The sequence below is a fragment of the Trachypithecus francoisi genome, unplaced genomic scaffold, assembly GCF_009764315.1.
Source record: "Trachypithecus francoisi isolate TF-2019V2 unplaced genomic scaffold, Tfra_2.0 Lachesis_group9, whole genome shotgun sequence".
Lineage (NCBI taxonomy): Eukaryota > Metazoa > Chordata > Mammalia > Primates > Cercopithecidae > Trachypithecus > Trachypithecus francoisi.
This window is the reverse complement of record NW_022681474.1, coordinates 65348517-65367848: the sequence shown is the minus strand read 5'-3', so window position 1 is coordinate 65367848 and position 19332 is coordinate 65348517. Positions and strand designations below refer to the sequence as shown.

The 19332-nt window shown below is 43.3% G+C and overlaps 1 protein-coding gene across 1 annotated transcript in view; it reads left to right on the top strand.

The window, feature by feature from the left end:
• TET1 (tet methylcytosine dioxygenase 1) overlaps nt 1-19332 on the top strand; it is a 141956-nt gene that overhangs the window by 74640 nt on the left and 47984 nt on the right. The window contains exon 4 of the mRNA XM_033208807.1: nt 17011-19306. Within this exon, the coding sequence (XP_033064698.1) occupies nt 17011-19306 (2296 nt within the window). The remainder of the gene's footprint in view (nt 1-17010; nt 19307-19332) is intronic.

Here is a 19332-nt window from a genome sequence, read left to right as displayed (position 1 = left end):
GTCACCTTTGTCCGGTTCTTAGAGATGAATGGGTGATTTTGGGGCCGTTGGATGGGGGAAGGGTGGAATAACAAGGGCATTCTAGGACTTGAAGCAAGGCTGCTTGAAATAACATTTGGCAAGGCTCCAGACCTAAGGAATTAATGCAGAGGCTGTGGTTTTCTAAAATGCCCCCCTTGGTGATGTTGATGTTTAGCCAGGTGCAGAATGCAGCCTGAAGGAATGAGAGTTTCATATTAGAAGGAGCCCCTTAAAACTGCAGTCTAATGTTTGAAATTTGGATAGGGCAGCTAAGAAACTGACTTTGTGATTTCATTTCAATCAATTTAAATTTGAAAACTGAAGCAATAGAAAACATTTGTCTCTAAAACAGAACTTCATCATTTCGGTATCCCTGCATTTTATTTTAGTCACTAAAAATTTAGCATGTATGCAGGGTGTGGTGGCTCATGCCTGGAATCTCAGCACTTGGGAAGCCTGAGGTGGGGGGATCACCTGAGGTCAGGAGTTTGAGACCATCCTGAGCAACATGGTGAAACCCCATCTCTACCAAAAATGCAAAAATTATCTGGGTGTGGTGGCAGGTGCCTGTAACCCCAGCTACTTGGGAGGCTGAGGCAGGAGAACCGCTTGAACTTGAGAGACAGAGGTTTCAGTGAGCCGAGATTGTGCCACTGCACGCCAGCCTGGGCGACAGAGAAATATCTTGTCTCAAAATAAATAAATAAGTAAAAATTTAGCATCAAATTGAGATGTATTAATTGTGACTTATTTTAAAATATCCATAGAAATACAATCAAATATTTAGTTTGTATTTTTGAAATGTTGATAATATTTTTGATACTGCCTTAAATAAAAGTATATTATTATTTTTAATTTATTGTTATTATTTTTTTGAGACAGAGTCTCCCTCTGTCACCAGGTCGGAATGCAGTGGTGTGATCTTGGCTCACTGCAACTTCTGCCTCCTGGGTTCAAGCGATTCTCCTGCCTCGGCCTCCCAAGTAGCTCGGACTACAGGCCCCCGCCATCACACCCGGCTAATTTTTTGTACTTTAGTAGAGAGGGGATTTCACCATGTTGGCCAGGATGGTCTGGATCTTATGATCCACCCACCTTGGCCTCCCAAAGTGCTGGGATTAGAGGCATGAGTCACTGCACCCAGCCAAAAGTATATTATTAATATTAATTTCATCTGGTTCTGTTGGACAGTGCTTACTTAAAACAATATGAATGATTGGAAGTGCTACGTACTTAAAGCCACGCTCAATTCTGAGACTAATCCTGAAAGGGTGTGAGTTGATAGATTAGGTTTGGAAAATGTTTGTCAGAACAACTACTAGAGTGTGATCTCCATAAATCTGGTATCTTTTTTATTTTCTCAACCATTTCTAGAGTATGTTTTAGGTACTCTACATTTGTTGAGTGAAGGCACTGAGGCAGAAGGAGTATGAGTAGAGGACATGGGCTGGATGGAAGAGGTGCTAAATAGATTGACTCTGCTGAACTTGGTGGCTGAATTTGGGTCTTGAACATGGGGATATTTTGAGGAGTTTTGGGTTATTATTAAGTGGGTTTTTTGGGATTAAAGCAGGTATGGGAAAGAGGTTACTCATAACTTTTAGACATGGTTGAGTTTTGTTTTGTTTTTTGTTTTTTGTTTTTGGTACGGAGTGTCGCTCTGTTGCCCAGGCTGGAGGGCAGTGGCGCTATTTTGGCTCATTACAACCTCCGCCTCCCATGTTCAAGATATTCTCCTGCCTCAGCCTCCTCCTGAGTAGCTGGAATTTTAGGCGCCTGCCACCACACCCAGCTCATTTTTGTTTTATTAGTAAAGATGGAGTTTCACCATGTTGGCGAGGTTGGTCTCGAACTGCTGACCTCAGGTGACCCATTCACCTCAGCCTCCCAAAGTGCTGGGATTACAGGCATGAGCCACTGTGTCTGGCCAGGATATCCAGTTGGTGGTTGACTGAGTTCAGAATTCAGGAGAAAGATCTTGTCTTGATAGGGGAGTTATTAGCAAATAAGTGTAGGTTGATGCCAAGTATGTGGACAAGTGGAGAGATTGGACAGAGGGCAAAGGGGAACACCATCATTTATAGGTGGACATGGGAGCCAGCAAAGGTAAGTGAAATAAAGAGCGGAGGATTGAAGCGAGGATCCTAAAGAAGTGAATAATAGTAACAAAATATATTCTAGTCAGGTGCGGGGGCACTCAGCCTTTTTTCCCAATACTTTGGGAGGCTGAGGCAGGAGGATCTCTGGAGCGCAGGAGTTTGAGACCAGCGTGGGCAACATAATGAGACCCTGTCTTTACAAAAAATTTAAAAATTAGCCAGGCATGATGGTGCGTGCCTGTATTCCCAGCTACTTGAGAGGCTGAGGCATGAGGAGGCTCAAACCCAGGAATTCAATGGTGCAGTGAGTTGTGATTCTGCCACTGAATTCCAGCCTAGGCAACAGTGCCAAATTTTATCTCAAAAAAAAAAGAATATATATATATATATATGATAATTCTGGCATTCCATTGAATTTGGCAGTGGGGACTATGTTGGTGAATCTTGAATAGTTTCAATGTAGTGGTGGGAACAAAATCCTAATTGTAGTAGATTGAAGAGTGCATGTTAGACAGTGACTGCAGACAATTATTTGGAGGACTTTGGTTATAAAATGGTGCGATGTGGTAGGGTATTAGCTAACTATCCCCAGAAGATTTTGTTTTCTTTCTTTTTCTGTTTTTAGTAGAGCTGATTTTCACCGTGTTAGTCAGGATGGTCTGGATCTCCTTATACGCCCACTTCAGCCTCCCAGAAGTACTGGGATTACAGGCGTGAACCACCACCCAGGTTTTGTTTTCTTAAGATAGGAAAGACTTACTTGTTATTGTCTGTGGGGAAAGAGCCAGCAGGGGAAGATTTACAGATCTTCAAACTTTGGCTCCAGAAAGCTCTCTGATTTTTCTCTTAGGAATGTGTAAACACTTCTGTGCATATTACCACCAGCTAAGTGCTGATGGTAAATAAATACTCAGTATTCTTGCAGCTAATGTTCTTAGAAAGCTGAGACATAAATAGACACTACTTTTTTCTTTAAGGGGTAACATTAGAGGAACTGACTAGAGACTCAAGACCACAGGGCCAACAGTGAAAGAACTAAAAGCCTAAACCTTGATTGGTGCCTTGTTGGATCATAAATTAACTAGTTATCTGATGGCCTTCTGCTTGGAGTTAGGCAAGGTCCCTGAAAGTTATCTTTGATCATGAGGGAGCATTCCACAAAGGATGACTTGATACTGGCTAAACCCTAGTAGAAAACAGGATCTGGCCAGGCGCGGTGGCTCATGCCTGTAATCCCAGCACTTTGGGAGGCCGAGGAGGGCGGATCACGAAGTCCGGAGATACAGACCATCCTGGCTAACATGGGGAAACCCCGTCTCTACTAAAAATCCAAAAAATTCACCGGGCGTGGTGGCGGGTGCCTGCAGTCCTAGCTACTCAGGAGGTTGAGGCAGGAGAATGGCGGGAACCCAGGAGGCGGAGCTCGCAGTGAGCCGAGATTGCGTCACTGCACTCCAGCCCGGGCGACAGAGCGAGACTCCCTTTCAAAAAAAAAGAAAAAACAATTATCTTAAGAAAACAAGATTTGTCGGCCGGGCGCGGTGGCTCAAGCCTGTAATCCCAGCACTTTAGGAGGCCGAGACGGGTGGATCACGAGGTCAGAAGATCGAGACCATCCTGGCTAACACAGTGAAACCCCGTCTCTACTAAAAAATACAAAAAATTAGTCGGGTGTGGTGGCGGGCGCCTGTAGTCCCAGCTACTTGGGAGGCTGAGGCAGGAGAATGGCGTAAACCTGGGAGGCGGAGTTTGCAGTGAGCTGAGATCCAGCCACTGCACTCCAGCCTGGGTGATAGAGTGAGACTCTGTCTCAAAAAAGAAAACAAGATTTGTCATAAGAAGAATCTCCTGAGCTCTTAAGGGTCATTTAAATGGTATTTGAATTTAAAAAAAAAAAAGGGCAGATCACGTGAGGTCAGGAGTTCAACAGCAGCCTGTCTAACATGGTGAAACCCCGTCTCTACTAAAAATACAAAAATTAGCTGGCCATGGTGGCCGACGCCTGTAATCCCAGCTACTAGTGAGGCTGAGGCAGGACAATTACTTGAACCCAAGAGGCGGAGGTTGCAGTGAGCCAAGATCACGCCACAGCACTCCACCCTGGGTGACAGAGTGAGACTTCGTCTCAAAAAAACAAAGGGTTGTTGAAGTCTGCCTTCTATATTGAGCCTTTACAGTATGAGTGAACGTAAACCTTATTTGTAAAACTAGTGTGATTTAATCTTGTCTGATTAATCTACAATTGTATGGTCTTTTAATTTGGTTTTTTAAAAATTAATATGGAAATTTATACTGGGGGATTTTTTGTTGTCTTGTTTTGTTTTTTGAGAGACGGTCTCCCTCTGTCATCCAGGCTGGAGTGCAGTGGTGTGACCACAGTTCACTGCAACCTCTGCCTCCCAGACTCAAGTGATCCCTTCCACTTTAGCCTCCTGAGTATCTGGGACTGCAGGCATGCACCACCTTGCCTGGCTAATATTTGTATCAGGTTGGTGCAAAAGTAACTGCAGTTTTTGCGGTTACTTTTAAAATTTTTTTAGAGATAGGGTTTTACCATATTGAAGGTGAAACCCCAGGCTGGTCCTGACCTCAAATGATCTGCTCACCTCAGCCTCCCAAAGTGCTGGGATTGCAGGCATGTCCAGCCCTGGGGTATTTTTTAATGCTAATAAGTTTTCACTGGATCTTAGTCTCCCAGTTATATGAAGTTATAAAATATGAAGAAAAAGATAAAAATATAGAACATATCAGGATTATGCAGAAATGAGGAGGGTTGTAGTCCAAGAAATATTTGGAGGGAAAATGGACTATGACCTTTGACCACATCCTCAAGGAACAGATTATTTTTGTGAGATAGTCTCATTCTCAGCTCACTGCAGCTTTGACCAGCTGGGCTCAAGCGATTCTCCTGCCTCAGCCTCTTGAGTAGCTGGGACTTCAGGCACACACCACCACACCTGGCTGATTTTTAAATTGTTTGTAGAGATGGGACTTCGCCATGTTGCCTAGGCTGGTCTTGATCTCCTGGACTCAAGCAATCCTCTTGTCTCGGCCTCCAAAAGTGCTGGCATTACAGGCATGAGCCACCGCACCTAGTTAAGAATTGGATTCTAAATTGAGTTCTAAATTTACCCGTTTTCCCTAACAGCTCGCTCTGAGCTCAGTGTTACTGTAAATATTGATTTTGGACTTAAGATGGTAATATTTTGAATAGCAATGCTATACTCCTACAACTCACAGTTAACATCCTTTCACACACAAATGAATAAAACAGGCCAGTGGATTTGGAAATTTAATAATTCGTACAATCTAAGAAAGTAAACTACCAAAAGAAGTAACTTTAATTCATTCATTGTAACTTTAATTCAGTGCATCTTAGTTAGCATTAGTATCCAGTGGAATTCATTGTGAATGTTAACACTTATTATTCGCTACTGAATTGTTAATTTTAGAACAGTGCCTGAGGGCTAGACATTAGGACCTTGTTGTTAGACCTCTGGTTTGAGGCCTGGCTCTTGATACTGATCTGAATAAGAAACATTCAGTGAGTGGAAATATTGATATTGCTTAGTAGGAGATGCAAATGAGAGAATTCCTATGAAGTGCTGTTCATAATGATACCTGGCAAGTAGTAGATTCTCAGTACATAATAATAGGTGTTCATAAATATTCTTTTTTGTTTGTTTGGTTTTGAGATGGAGTCTCACTCTGTCACCCAGGCTGGAGTGCAGTGCTGTGATAGCTCACTGCATCCTCCGCCTCCCAGGTTCAAGCAATTCTCCTGCCTCAGCCTCCCATGTAGCTAGGATTACAGATGTGTGCCACCACGCCCAGCTAATTTTTGTAATTTTAGTAGAGACTTGGCTGTATTTTTTGTATATTTTAGTAGAGAGTGGGTTTCACCATGTTGGCCAGGCTGGTCTCGAACACTTGACCTCATGATCTGCCCACCTCAGCCTCCCAAAGTGCTGGGATTACAGGCATAAGCCACCATGCCTGGCCCGATATTCTTTTATTAATTGTGAGTTTGAGACCAGAATTACTAGGTTTTTCTTAAATGTTGGAGGACAAGTAGAAAAGGAAGAACTATCTAATATGCATTTTTCCTTTAAACAAGTCAGTTCATTTTCAACATATACTAAAGTCCAGCAATTTGGCTGGGTCTGGTGTCTCACACCTGTAATCCCAGCACTTTGGGAAGCTAAAGTGAGAGGACTGCTTGAGCCCAGGAGTTTGAGACCAGCCTGGGCAATATAGCAAGACCCTGTCTCTTAACAACAACAACCCACAGTGTATAGGAATATGTTGATTCATGTAATCCTCACAATGAACCTCTTTAATACATGTTATTACTAGCTCTGCTCCAAAGTTTGTTGTTTGATTCCTGCCAAACCCATGTTCTTAAAAATATATAAAATAGTTAAGATACTGAAAAGAATAATACACTAATCACCAGAGTTGGTTATTAACCTTAAGCATGGGTGGGGGATTGTTCATGGAAAGTGTGAAGAATGAGAAGTTAGGTTTTGCTTTAGAGTCCTCTAGGGCCTGGGCAAGGCGGCATATGCCTGTAATCCCAGGCTGGGCAACAAACTGAGACTCAGTCTCTACCAAAAGCCAAACAACAAAAAAGTGAAAATAAAGTAGAGTCCTCTAATAGTAGGCTCATCAGGGGGCCAAGAGGTGTGACAGTGAAGCTTCAAGGGATATCTACATTTTAGAGAATTTTAAGTGAAAATTCTCCTTGGAGGTCTACAAACCAGACCCTTAAGGGGTAATGAGCAAGTTAAGTCTGTGGTATTTAAGAAATGATTGGCCGGGCGCGGTGGCTCAAGCCTGTAATCCCAGCACTTTGGGAGGCCGAGACGGGCGGATCATGAGGTCAGGAGATGGAGACCATCCTGGCTAACACGGTGAAACCCCGTCTGTACAAAAAAAAATACAAAAAAACTAGCCGGGTGAGGTGGCGGGCGCCTGTAGTCCCAGCTACCCGGGAGGCTGAGGCAGGAGAATGGCGTAAACCCCGGAGGCGGAGCTTGCAGGGAGCTGAGATCCGGCCACTGCACTCCAGCCTGGGCGACAGAGCGAGACTCCGTCTCAAAAAAAAAAAAAAAAAAAAAAAAAGAAATGATTGAATCTGACTGATAATTCAATTATAATTTGGGTAGAAGTTTAAGATATTTGAATAAGGAGGGAAATTGGTAGAATTACAGTTTGAGGCAGATTGGATGGTCTTAGGTTTTTCCTCCTTTGGGAATAAATTGTACTGGCTCATAGCCCCAAAGAAAAAAGGAGGATGGCCAGGAATACCTGTGAACAGAGAGCATTAGCTCTTAGGTCAGTCATGATTTTCTACACATTTGGAGCCAATCTTCAATTTGCACATTAAAAGAAAATTAGAGGTTTTTGATCCCTCCCTCGATTAACAACCTGCTCAACTTCTCCTCCGCCCTTCACCCCACCCCTGATTTGAAAGGATTTCTTTTGAGTTCTAAGACGCCCTGGCCAGATGAGGGTGGAGTTCTTGTTGGGGGTAGGAATGAGAAAATTAGAATATGAAAGTAATCCCAGCACTTTGGGAGGCCAAGGCAGGAGGATATCTTTAGCTCAGGAATTTGACACTACTAGCCTGGGCAACATAGTGAGACCTTGTCTCTACAAAAGCAAAAGTAGCTGAGCTTCAGGGGATCCCTTGAGCCTAAGAGATCGAGGTTGCAGTGAGCTGGGATCCTCTCACTGCACTAGAGCCTTGGCGATAAAGTGAAAAGAAAAGAAGCCTGGCTTTAGTGAAGAGATTTTGGAAACTTCTGAAGTCTCTGCTGTGACTCCCAACCAACCTAGATGTGGAGGAGCCATGAGGCCCTATATCACCAAGGTAAGGAGAGTGGAGTCTAGGGCCACACAGTTTCTCAGACCCACCTTTGGGGCAGCACTTTCTTTGACCCTGACTTTCTATGGACTTCGAGTCTCTCAGCTAATAGCTATAGTCAGAGTAGGGAAACAGATCAGAGGCAAAGTTCCAAGAATATCAGGTATTCGACACTTGGTTTAATAGCTGACTTCTTTTGTTTTCTATTATTTTACTCTGTGTGTGTGTGTGTGTGTGTGTGTGTGTGTGTATGTATATGTATGAGACAGAGTCTCGCTCTGTCGCCCAAGCTGGAGTGCAGTGGTACAATCTTGGCTCACTGCAACCTCTGCCTCCCGTGTTCAAGTGATTCTCCTGCCTCAGCCTCCCAAGTAGCTGGGATTACAGGCACGTGCCACCACGTCTGGCTAATTTTTGTGTTTTTAGTAGAGATGGGGTTTCACTGTGTTGGTCAGGCTGGTCTTGAACTCCTGACCTCTGGTGATTCGGCCTCCCAAAGTTCTGGGATTATAGGCATGATTCACTGCTCCCGGCCAGCTTTCCTTTTTATCCCAAAAAAAGGAAAAATAAATTGATGGCTAAAATTCTGAATTAGTCAAATTAGTTCATTTCACTTCTTTGGGAAAATAAGGTTGTTGGAAAAACTTTGCGAAAAACTGTTGTACAGGTCTTCTTTGAAGATATTTTTGTTGTTTTTGCCTTAAATGTTCATTTTAGATTTCTCCTTAGGTGAATCTTTGGTAGGTAGCCAGTTGTTTTCTTTCTTTCTTTCTTTCTTTTTTTTTAAAGACAGAGCCTCATTCTGTCGCCCCCAGGCTGGAGTGCAGTGGTGCCATCTCGGTTTACTGCAACCTCTGCCTTCCAGGTTCAAGAGATCTTGTGGTCAGGCACAGTGGCTCACACCCTGTAATCCCAGCATTTTGGAAGGCCAACATGGCAAACTCCGTCTCTAGTAAAAATACAAAAATTAGCCCGGTGTGATAGGGCACACCTGTAATTCCAGCTACTCAGGAGGCTAAGGCAGGAGAATCACTTGAACCGGGGGATGGTTGCAGTGAGCCAAGATGGCGCCACTACACTTCAGCATGGGTGACAGAGTGAGACTCCGTCTCAAAAGAAAAAAAGAAGATTCTCATATCTCAGCCTCCAAAGTAGCTGGGATTACAGGCATGTGCCACCTCACCTGGCTAATTTTTGTAGTTTTTGTAGAGCCAGGGTTTTGCCGTGTTGGCCAGGCTGGTCTTGAACTCCTTACCTCAAGTGATCCACTCACTGCGGCCTCCAAACTGTTGGGATTACAGGTATGAGCCACCATGCTCAGCCAATCTTTTCTTTTTATTTAAATTTGGTTTAATTAAACCGTCAGTCGTACTGGGCACTGTATGGTGATTGGTTGCAGAACAGGTCCTGACCTCTATACTTCTTAGTAGTGTCAGTGGGAGGAAGTGAATACACTATAAAGTCAACATTATGAAGGCACAAGTGGTTGTCTCTGAATTTTTTCCAGAAACACTCAGTTTTCAGGCTGACAGCATAGGTCCTGACAGTGTCACTTCTGACTAGACATAAATACTTTGTGGGCTGCCCATGGTTGTGTTTCACATAATACTTCGTTAATAATTTGATCTTTCCTCAACAATTTGATATATTTACTTTATGCATTCTCAAAAGAAATGAAAATTAGATGTTGGTGAGTGGAGGACAATCTGAGACATTACAATTGGGTCACAGTACCCAAATGGTATGTCTATGGTATTAAAATTTCATGGGGAGGGTTATTAGGGGAAAAAAATATCTAAAAAATGCTGGAGGGAATGGTTATTAGTGAAGATAAACTGTTAACAAACCTTGAGCTACCGCTAGTAAAGATCTTATTTGACCATTTCAACGAACAGACTTTGAAAGACTTTATTTTTCTATATGATTTGAGTAGCTGTTTCTTTGTTGGTTGTTGTTGTTTTTGTAGTAGCTTTTTCTTGAAGCAGGAAATACTGCATGTATGGAGTGTGTGTGTGTGTGTGTGTGTTTGTGGCGGAGGGGCTATAGTCAGATTCTGTTCAAATGACTCGGTCATTTCAGAATAAAACACCACATTGCTCCTTTAGACTGGATATAAGATTATCAAGACAATGGGAATCTGGAAAAATGAGAAAATGGAGCGGGCGTAGGAACTACTAGACCCAGACTTGATCTAAGGAGTTCAGCATTATTCTTGCTTCAGAGTGTGTAGGATGGTCCCAGAGCAAGTTCTCGTCTTAGGATAATTTTTAAAAGTGATATGAAACAGGCTGGGCTCAGTGGCTCATGCCTGTAATCCCAGAACTTTGGGAGGCCGAGATGGGCGGATCACTTGGTCAGGAGATTGCGACCATCCTGGCTAACACGGTGAAACACCACCTCTACTAAAAATACAAAAATTTAGCCCGGTGTGGCGGCGGGCGCCTGTAGTCCCAGCTACTCTGGAGGCTGAGGCAGGAGAATGGCCTAAACCCGGGAGGCGGAGCTTGCAGTGAGCCGAGATCGCTCCACTGCACTCCAGCCTGGGTGACAGGGCGAGACTTCATCTCAAAAAAAACAAAAACAAAAAAAAAGATATGAAATATAACTAATAACACAGCTCAAGAGTTCTTAATTAAGCTCATTAATTAGTGCAAATGTCTTATGAAGATTTTCTTTTCTTTTTTTTTCTTTTTTAAGACAGAGTTTCATTCTGTGTTGCTCGGGCTAGAGTGTAGTGGTGATACGCCTGCCTAGGCAGGCGGATCACTTGAGGTCAGGAGTGCGAGACCAGTCTGGCCAAGATGCAAAACCCAGTCCCTATTAAAAATACAAAAATTAGCTGGGTGTGGTTGTGCAAGCCTGTAATCCCAGCTACACGGGTGGCTGAGGTGGGAGAATCGCTTGAACCTGGGAGGCAGAGGTTGCAGTGAGCCGAGATCTCACCACTGCACTCTAGCCGGGGCGACAGAGCAAGACTCCGTCTCGAAGATTACTATAATAATAATAATAAAGAATAAGTGTTATTTTGGACAGGGTCTCTGTCGCCCAGCCTGCAGTGCAGTGGTTCGCAGGTTCATGTGATCCTCCCACTTCAACCTCCCAAGTCAATGAGACTATAGGCGTGCACAACCATGCTTGGCTAATTTTTAGTAGAGACCGAGCTTCACTATGTCACCCAGGCTGGTTTCAAACTTCAGGCATGTTGGAGTCAAGTCTGCCTGCCACGACCTTCCAAAGTGCTGAGAATCCAGGTGTGAGCCGCTGTGTCCCGCCCTTTCCGTACACAAATCTTACAAGGACCTCAAGATCTTTCCTATAGATAAATACATACATTGAAGTTCTCAGTGTTCTTGGATATGCACATCTGTAAAATTAAAAGTATCGAGTCAGAAACTAAGACTTATCTTTTTGCAATCCTATTAGTGTTAAACACTAGTAACTTTTTATTTTCTTAAGATGGAGGCTCGCCCTGTCGCCCAGGCTAGAGTGGAGTGGTGCTATCTCGGCTCACTGCAACCTCCTCCCAAGTTCAAGCGATTCTCATGCTTTAGCCATCCGAGTAGCTGGGATTTACAGGCATGTGCCACCTCGCCGGGTAATTTTTGTCTTTTTAGTAGAATGGGGGTGTCACCATGTTGGTCAGGCTGGTTTTGAACTCCTGACCTCAGATGATCTGCCTACTTCGACCTCCCAAAGTGCTGATATTACAGGCAGAAGCCGACATGCCCTGCCTGTCATTTATTTTACAGCTTCTCACCCTTTACTCTTGCTTTGGAAGACTTTCCCTATCTTTAAAATTTTTTATTTTATTTTATTTTTTTTGAGACGGAGTCTCACTCTGTCGCTGAGGCTGGAGTGCAGTGGCTCAATCTTGGCTCATTGCAACCTCTGCCCCCAGATTCAAGTGATTCTCCTGCCTCAGCCTCCCGAGTTGCTGGGATTATAGGCACCTGCTACCGCATCCAGGTAATTTTTGTATTTTTAGTAGAGGGGGTTTCACCATCTTGGCCAGGCTGGTCTTGAACTCCTGACCTCTCGTGATCCACCATGCCTGGACTAAATATTCTTTTTCTTTCTTTCTTCCTTTCTTTCTTCCCTTCCTTCCTTCCCTCCCTCCCTCTTTCTTCCTTCCTTCCTTCCTTCTTCCTTTCCTTTCCTTTCCTGTCCTGTCCTGTCCTCTTCTCAGAGTCTCGCTCTCTCGCCCAGGCTGGAGTGCAGTGGCACGATCTCAGCTCACTGCCAGCTCCGCCTCCAGGGTTTACCCCATTCTCCTGCCTCAGCCTCCTGAGTAACTGGGGCTACAGGCGCCCGCCACCATGCCCGGCTAATTTTTTGTATTTTAGGAGAGACAGGGTTTCACCGTGTTAACCAGGATGGTCTTGATCTCCTGACCTCTGATCTGCCCACCTCGGCTTCCCAAAGTGCTAGGATTGCAGGCATGAACCACCACGCCCGGCCTAAATACTCTTTTTCTTATATCTCTTTTGTATGTGTGTGACATGTAATATTTATATGATGGTTGCATTTTAGTGTCCATAATAGACTTATTGCAATACTACCACACTTATTAGTTTGCATAATATTTGTGAGGCTGCTTACTAGATACAACAGGAGTAATTGTGACAGGTTGTATGGCACATGAAGCCTAAAATATTTACTATCTGACCCTTTACAGAAAAGTTTGCTGAACCTTGGTGTAAACAATGTATCTTTTGGCAACATGATAATCTGTTTAATCTTAGGTGTTTTTATTTATTTTTTTTTTTTGAGATGAAGTTTCACTCTTCTTGCCCAAGCTAGAGTGCAATGGCATGATCTCCGCCTCCTGGGTTCGAGCGATTCTCCTGCCTAAGAGGCAGGGTGTCACTTTGTTGCTCAGGCTGGAGTGCAGTGATTCCACCACTGATCAGTTATAGTGTTGAATTTCTATGTTTATGACCTAGGCCAGTTCACATGTCCTTAGGCAACCTAGTCTAGTGGTCTCCTATTCCCAAGAGGTTACCAATTTTTAATTTTTTTCATTTTTTTGAGACGGATTCTCACTCTGTCGCCAGGCTGGAGTGCAGTGGTGTGATCTCTGCTCACTGCAGTCTCCACCTCCCAGCCGCCTCCCAGGTTCAAGAGATTCCCCTGCCTCAGCCTCTCGAGTACTTGGGACTACAGGCGTGCACCACCATGCCCGGCTAATTTTTTTTTTGTATTTTAGTAGAGATGAGGTTTCACCATGTTGGTCAAGATGGTCTCTATCTGACCTCATGATCTGCTTGCATTTGCCTCCCAAAGTGCTGTGATTACAGGCATGAGCCACTGCTCCCGGCCTATTTATTTATTTATTGAGACAGTGTCTCATTTTTTTAACCTGGCTGGGGAACAGTGGCACAATAGTATCTCACTACAGCCTTGAACTCCCAGTCTCAAGGGATCCTCTAACCTCAGCCTACCCAGCAGGTAGGACTACAGGTTCATACCACTGCACCCAGCTCATTGTTTTTTCATTCATTCTTTTACTGAATTTACAAAGAAATGTTGTATATATTTATCATGTACAACATGAAGTTTTCAAATGTGTATACACTGTGTAATTGGAGTTATCATTCTTTTTACAATTAATATCAATGGAAACACTCCACTGTCTCAATTCCTGTGGTATGTCTGATGAGCTGTTTCAAGGTTTTTCAAAATTAGTCTGTAGTCGCAGCTTCTCTAGAGGCTGAGGCAGGAGACTTGCTTGAGTCCAGCACTCCAAAATCAGGCTTGGCAACATAGAGAGACCCTGTCTCTACAAAAAATAGGAAAAATATAAATTAACCAGACGTGGTTACAGGCGCCTGTAGACCCAGCTACTCAGGAGGGTGAGGTGGAAGGATAACTTGAGCCTGGGACTTCGAGGCTACAGTGAGCCGTTATCATGCCACTGTACTCCAGCCTAGTGAACAGAGTGAGACCTTGTCTCAAAAAAAAAAAGAAAAGACAGTAGATAAATAAGGATTAAAGGAGGGAATAGGGAGTTATTGCTTAAATAGGGCACAGCATTTCTCTTTGGGGTTTTGAAAATGCTCTGGAAGTAGAGAATGGCTATGGTTGCACAACAGTACAAATAAACTAAAAACCACTGAATTGTACACTCCTTCTCCTCCTTCTTCTTCTTCTTCTTCTTCTTCTTCTTCTTCTTCTCCTTCTCCTTCTTCTTCTTCCTCTTCTTCCTCTTCTTCTTCTCCTCCTCTTCCTCATCCTCATCCTTCTCTTCCTCCTCTTCCTCCTTCTCCTTCTCCTCCTTCTTCTTCTTCTTTTTTTTTTGAGATGGAGTTTCACTCTTGTTGCCCAGGCAGGAGTACAATGGCACAATCTTGGTTCACTGCAACCTCTGCCTCCCGTGTTAAAGCGATTTTCCCACCTCAGCCTCCTGAGTAGCTGGGATTACAGGCACCCGCCACCATGTCCAGCTACTTTTTGTATTTTTAGTAGAGAAGGGTTTTGCCATGTTGGCCAGGCTGGTCTTGAACTACTGACCTCAGGTGATCTGCTTGTCTAGGCCTCCCAAAGTGCTGGGATTACAGGTATGAGCTACCACGCCCAGCTGAATTGTATACTTTTCAACTGTAAAGTGATGGATTTCATGTCATGTAAATTCATCTCAATAAGAAAAATTAGGTTGGGTGCAGTGGCTCATACATGTAATCCCAGCACTTTGGGAGGTCAAGGTGAACAGACTACTTGAATCCAGGAGTTTTGAGACCAGCCTGGGCAACATGGTGATATCCTGTCTCTACAACAAATACAAAAAAATTAACCAGGCATGGTGGTATGTGCCTGTGGTCCCAGCTCACTCGGGAGGCTGAGCTAGGAGCAACATGTAAGCCTGGAAGGTTGAAGCCGCAGTGAACCGTGATTGTACCACTACACTCCAACCTGAGTGACAGAGTGAGACCCTGAGAAAGGAGGGAGGGAGGGAGGGAGGGAGAAAGGAAGGAAGGAAGGAAGGAAGGAAGGAAGGAAGGAAGGAAGGAAGGAAGGAAGGAAGGAAGGAAGGAAGGAAGGAAGGAAATTGAAACTATAGCAGTTACTTTAAAGACCCAAACACTAAAAATAACCCAATGCCCATGTCCAGCAGAAAAAATGATAACTTTGTTATGTATTTAATCAGTGAACTTACTATACAATGAGAATGGACTACAAGTATACTTAACAACTCATTTTGTGAAAATTTAAAAAGCTATATACTTGTGATTTGTACACCTTTCTATGTGTATGTTCTGTTTGAAAACAGTTCGTGTCAAAATAATAGGTATGTCTGGGCACGGTGGCTCACACCTGTAATGCCAGCACTTTGGGAGGCTGAGGTGGGCAGATCACCAGAGGTCAGCCTGGCCAACATGGTGAAACCCATCTCTATTAAAAATACAAAAACTAGCTGGGTGTGGTGGTGGGCGCCTGTAATCCCAGCTACTAGGGAGGCTGAGGAGGAGAACTGCCTGAACCCAGGAGGCGGAGGTTGCAGTGGTCTGAGATCATACCACTGCACTCCAGCCTGGGCAACAGAGCAAGATTCCGTCTGAAAAAAAATTAATTAATTAAAACATATAATAAAAATAAATAAAATAGATATTGTCTAATGAACACTACTGATGTAAAAGTAGTTTAAATTGTGGAGTTTTTTTGTTGTTGATTTTTGTTCTTTTATGAGACAGTCTCAGTCACCCAGGCTGGAGTGCAATGACACAATCTTGGCTCACTGCAACCAACACCTCTCAGGTTCAAGGGATTCTCCTGCCTCAGCCTCCCGATTAGCTGGGACTACAGGTGCCTACCATTATGCCTGGCTAATTTTTTTTGTATTTTTAGTAGAGATGAGGTTTCACTATATTGGCCAGGGTGGTCTCAAACTCCTGACCTTGTGATCTGCCTGCCTCAGCCTCCCAAAGTGCTGGGATTACAAGCGTGAGCCACCGCTCACCAGGCCTGAGTGCAGTAGAGCAATCTCACCTCACGGCAACCTCTGCCTCCTAGGTCAAGTACAGATGTGGCCTAGTTTAAATTTTTACTTGGAGGCCAAGGTGAGTGGATTGCTGGAGCCCACAAGTTAAGAGAACAGCTTGGGCAACATAGTAAGACCCTGTCTCTACAAAGAAACTTTTTATTTTAATTTTTTTTAACTTTAAAAATACTGTTTGGGGGAAAAAATGAACACATCAAAATATTAGCAGGTATGATATTTTGATAGTTCTGTGGGGTTTGTTTTTGTTTGTTTGTTTGTTTGTTTGTTTGAGACAGAGTCTTGCTCTGTCGCCCAGGCTGGAGCACAGTGGCATGATCTTGGCTCACTGCAACCTCCGTTTCCCGGGTTCAAGAGATTCTTATGTTTTAGCCTCCCAAGAAGCTGAGACTACACCACGTCCTGCTAATTTTTGTATTTTTAGTAGAGACAGGGTTTCCCCATATTGGCCATGCTGGTGTTGAACTCCTGACTTCGTGATCCGCCCACCTCAGCCTCCCAAAGTGCTGGGATTACAGGTGTGAGCCATCACCCCTGGCCTTTGCTTTTGTTTCTTGGAGAAGAGGTCTCACTTTGTCACCCAGGCTGGAGTGTAGTAGCACAGTTTTGGCTCATTGGGACCTCCATCTCCTGTGCTGTCACCATCAGCCTCCCGAGTAGCTGGGGCTGCAGGTGTGCATCACCATACCTGACTAATTTTTTTTTGTGTATTTTTGCTAGAGACTGGGTTTCACCATCTTGCTTAGGCTGGTCTTGAACTCCTGGGCTCAAGCGATCCTCCCATCTTGTCCTCCCAAAGTGCTAGAATTACAGGTGTGAGCCACTACACCTAGCCTAGTTGTCTTTTCTTTTTGTATATTATGCCCTTTTGGTATTTTATGACTTCACTGAACATGTGAAAAGCGAAAATAATATTTTAGGCTGTATCCACAGGGGCTTTACATTTAGTTGCTATTACGTTTTAATCTTCTTATGGCTGTTATTCAGATATTTAAGTAGATGACATGAGTAATTTCTGTATTTTACAGGCAGATTTTGACAACAAACCAGTAAATGGCCCCAAGTCAGAATCCATGGACTACAGTAGATGTGGTCATGGGGAAGAACAAAAATTGGAATTGAACCCACATCCTGTTGAAAATGTAACTAAAAATGAAGACAGCATGACAGGCATCGAGGTGGAGAAGTGGACACAAAACAAGAAATCACATTTAACTGATCATGTGAGAGGAGATTTTAGTGCTAATGTCCCAGAAGCTGAAAAATCGAAAAACTCTGAAGTTGACAAGAAACGAACCAAATCTCCAAAATTGTTTGTACAAACAGTAAGAAATGGCATTAAACATGTACACTATTTACCAGCTGAAACAAATGTTTCATTTAAAAAATTCAATATTGAAGAATTCGGCAAGACATTGGAAAACAGTTCTTATAAATTCCTAAAAGACACTGCAAACCATACTAACGCTATGAGCTCCGTTGCTACTGATATGAGCTGTGATCATCTCAAGGGGAGAAGTAACGTTTTAGTTTTCCAGCAGCCTGGCTTTAACTGCAATTCCATTCCACATTCTTCACACTCCAACATACATCGTCATGCTAGTATACACAATGAAGGTGATCAACCAAAAACTCCGGAGAATATACCAAGTAAAGAACCAAAAGATGGATCTCCCGTTCAACCAAGTCTCTTATCGTTAATGAAAGATAGGAGATTAACATTGGAGCAAGTGGTAGCCATAGAGGCCCTGACTCAACTCTCAGAAGCCCCGTCAGAGAATTCCTCCCCGTCAAAGTCAGAGAAGGATGAAGAATCAGAGCAGAGAACAGCCAGTTTGCTTAATAGCTGCAAAGCTATCCTTTACACTGTAAGAAAAGACCTCCAAGACCCAAACTTACAAGGAGACCCACAAAAACTTCGTCACTGTCCATCTTTGGAAAAACAAAGTTCATGCAACACGGTGGTTTTCAATGGGCAAGCCAACTCACATATCAGCTCAGCTACTAACCAAGCATCCACAAAGTCACATGAATATTCAAAAGTCACCAATTCATTATCTCTTTTTATACCAAAATCAAATTCACCCAAGATTGACACCAATAAAAGTATTGCTCAAGGGATAATTACTCTTGACAATTGTTCCAATGATTTGCATCAATTGCCACCAAGAAATAATGAAGTGGAGTATTGCAACCAGTTACTGGACAGCAGCAAAAATTTGGACTCAGATGATCTATCATGTCAGGATGCAACCCATACTCAAATTGAGGAAGACGTTGCAACACAGTTGACACAACTTGCTTCAATAATTAAGTTCAATTACATAAAACCAGAGGACAAAAATGTTGAAAGTACACCAACAAGCCCTGTCACGTGTAATGTACAGCAAAAATACAATCAGGAGAAGGGCACAATACAACAGAAACCGCCTTCAGGTGTACACAATAATCATGGTTCATCATTAACAAAGCAAAAGAACCCAACCCAGAAAAAGACAAAATCCACCCCATCAAGAGATAGGCGGAAAAAGAAGCCCACAGTTGTAAGTTATCAAGAAAATGATCAGCAGAAGTGGGAAAAGTTGTCCTATATGTATGGCACAATATGTGACATTTGGATAGCATCGAAATTTCAAAATTTTGGACAATTTTGTCCCCATGATTTTCCTACTGTATTTGGGAAAATTTCTTCCTCGACCAAAATATGGAAACCACTGGCTCAAACGAGGTCCATTATGCAACCCAAAACAGTATTTCCTCCACTCACTCAGATAAAATTACAGAGATATCCTGAATCAGCAGAGGAAAAGATGAAGGTCGAACCATTGGATTCACTCAGCTTATTTCATCTTAAAACGGAATCCAACGGGAAGGCATTCACTGATAAAGCTTATAATTCTCAGGTACAGTTAACGGTGAATGCCAATCAGAAAGCCCATCCTTTGACCCAGCCCTCCTCTCCGCCTCACCAGTGTGCTAACGTGATGGCAGGCGATGACCAAATACGGTTTCAGCAGGTTGTTAAGGAGCAGCTCATGGATCAGAGACTGCCAACCTTGCCTGGTATCTCTCAAGAAACACCCTTACCGGAGTCAGCACTAACTCTCAGGAATGTAAATGTAGTGTGTTCAGGTGGAATTACAGTGGTTTCTACCAAAAGTGAAGAGGAAGTGTGTTCATCCAGTGTTGGAACATCAGAGTTTTCCACAGTGGACAGTACACAGAAAAATTTTAATGATTATGCTATGAACTTCTTTACTAACCCTACAAAAAACCTAGTGTCTGTAACTAAAGATTCTGAACTGCCCACCTGCAACTGTCTTGGTGAGTACTTGTGTGGATGTGTTCTT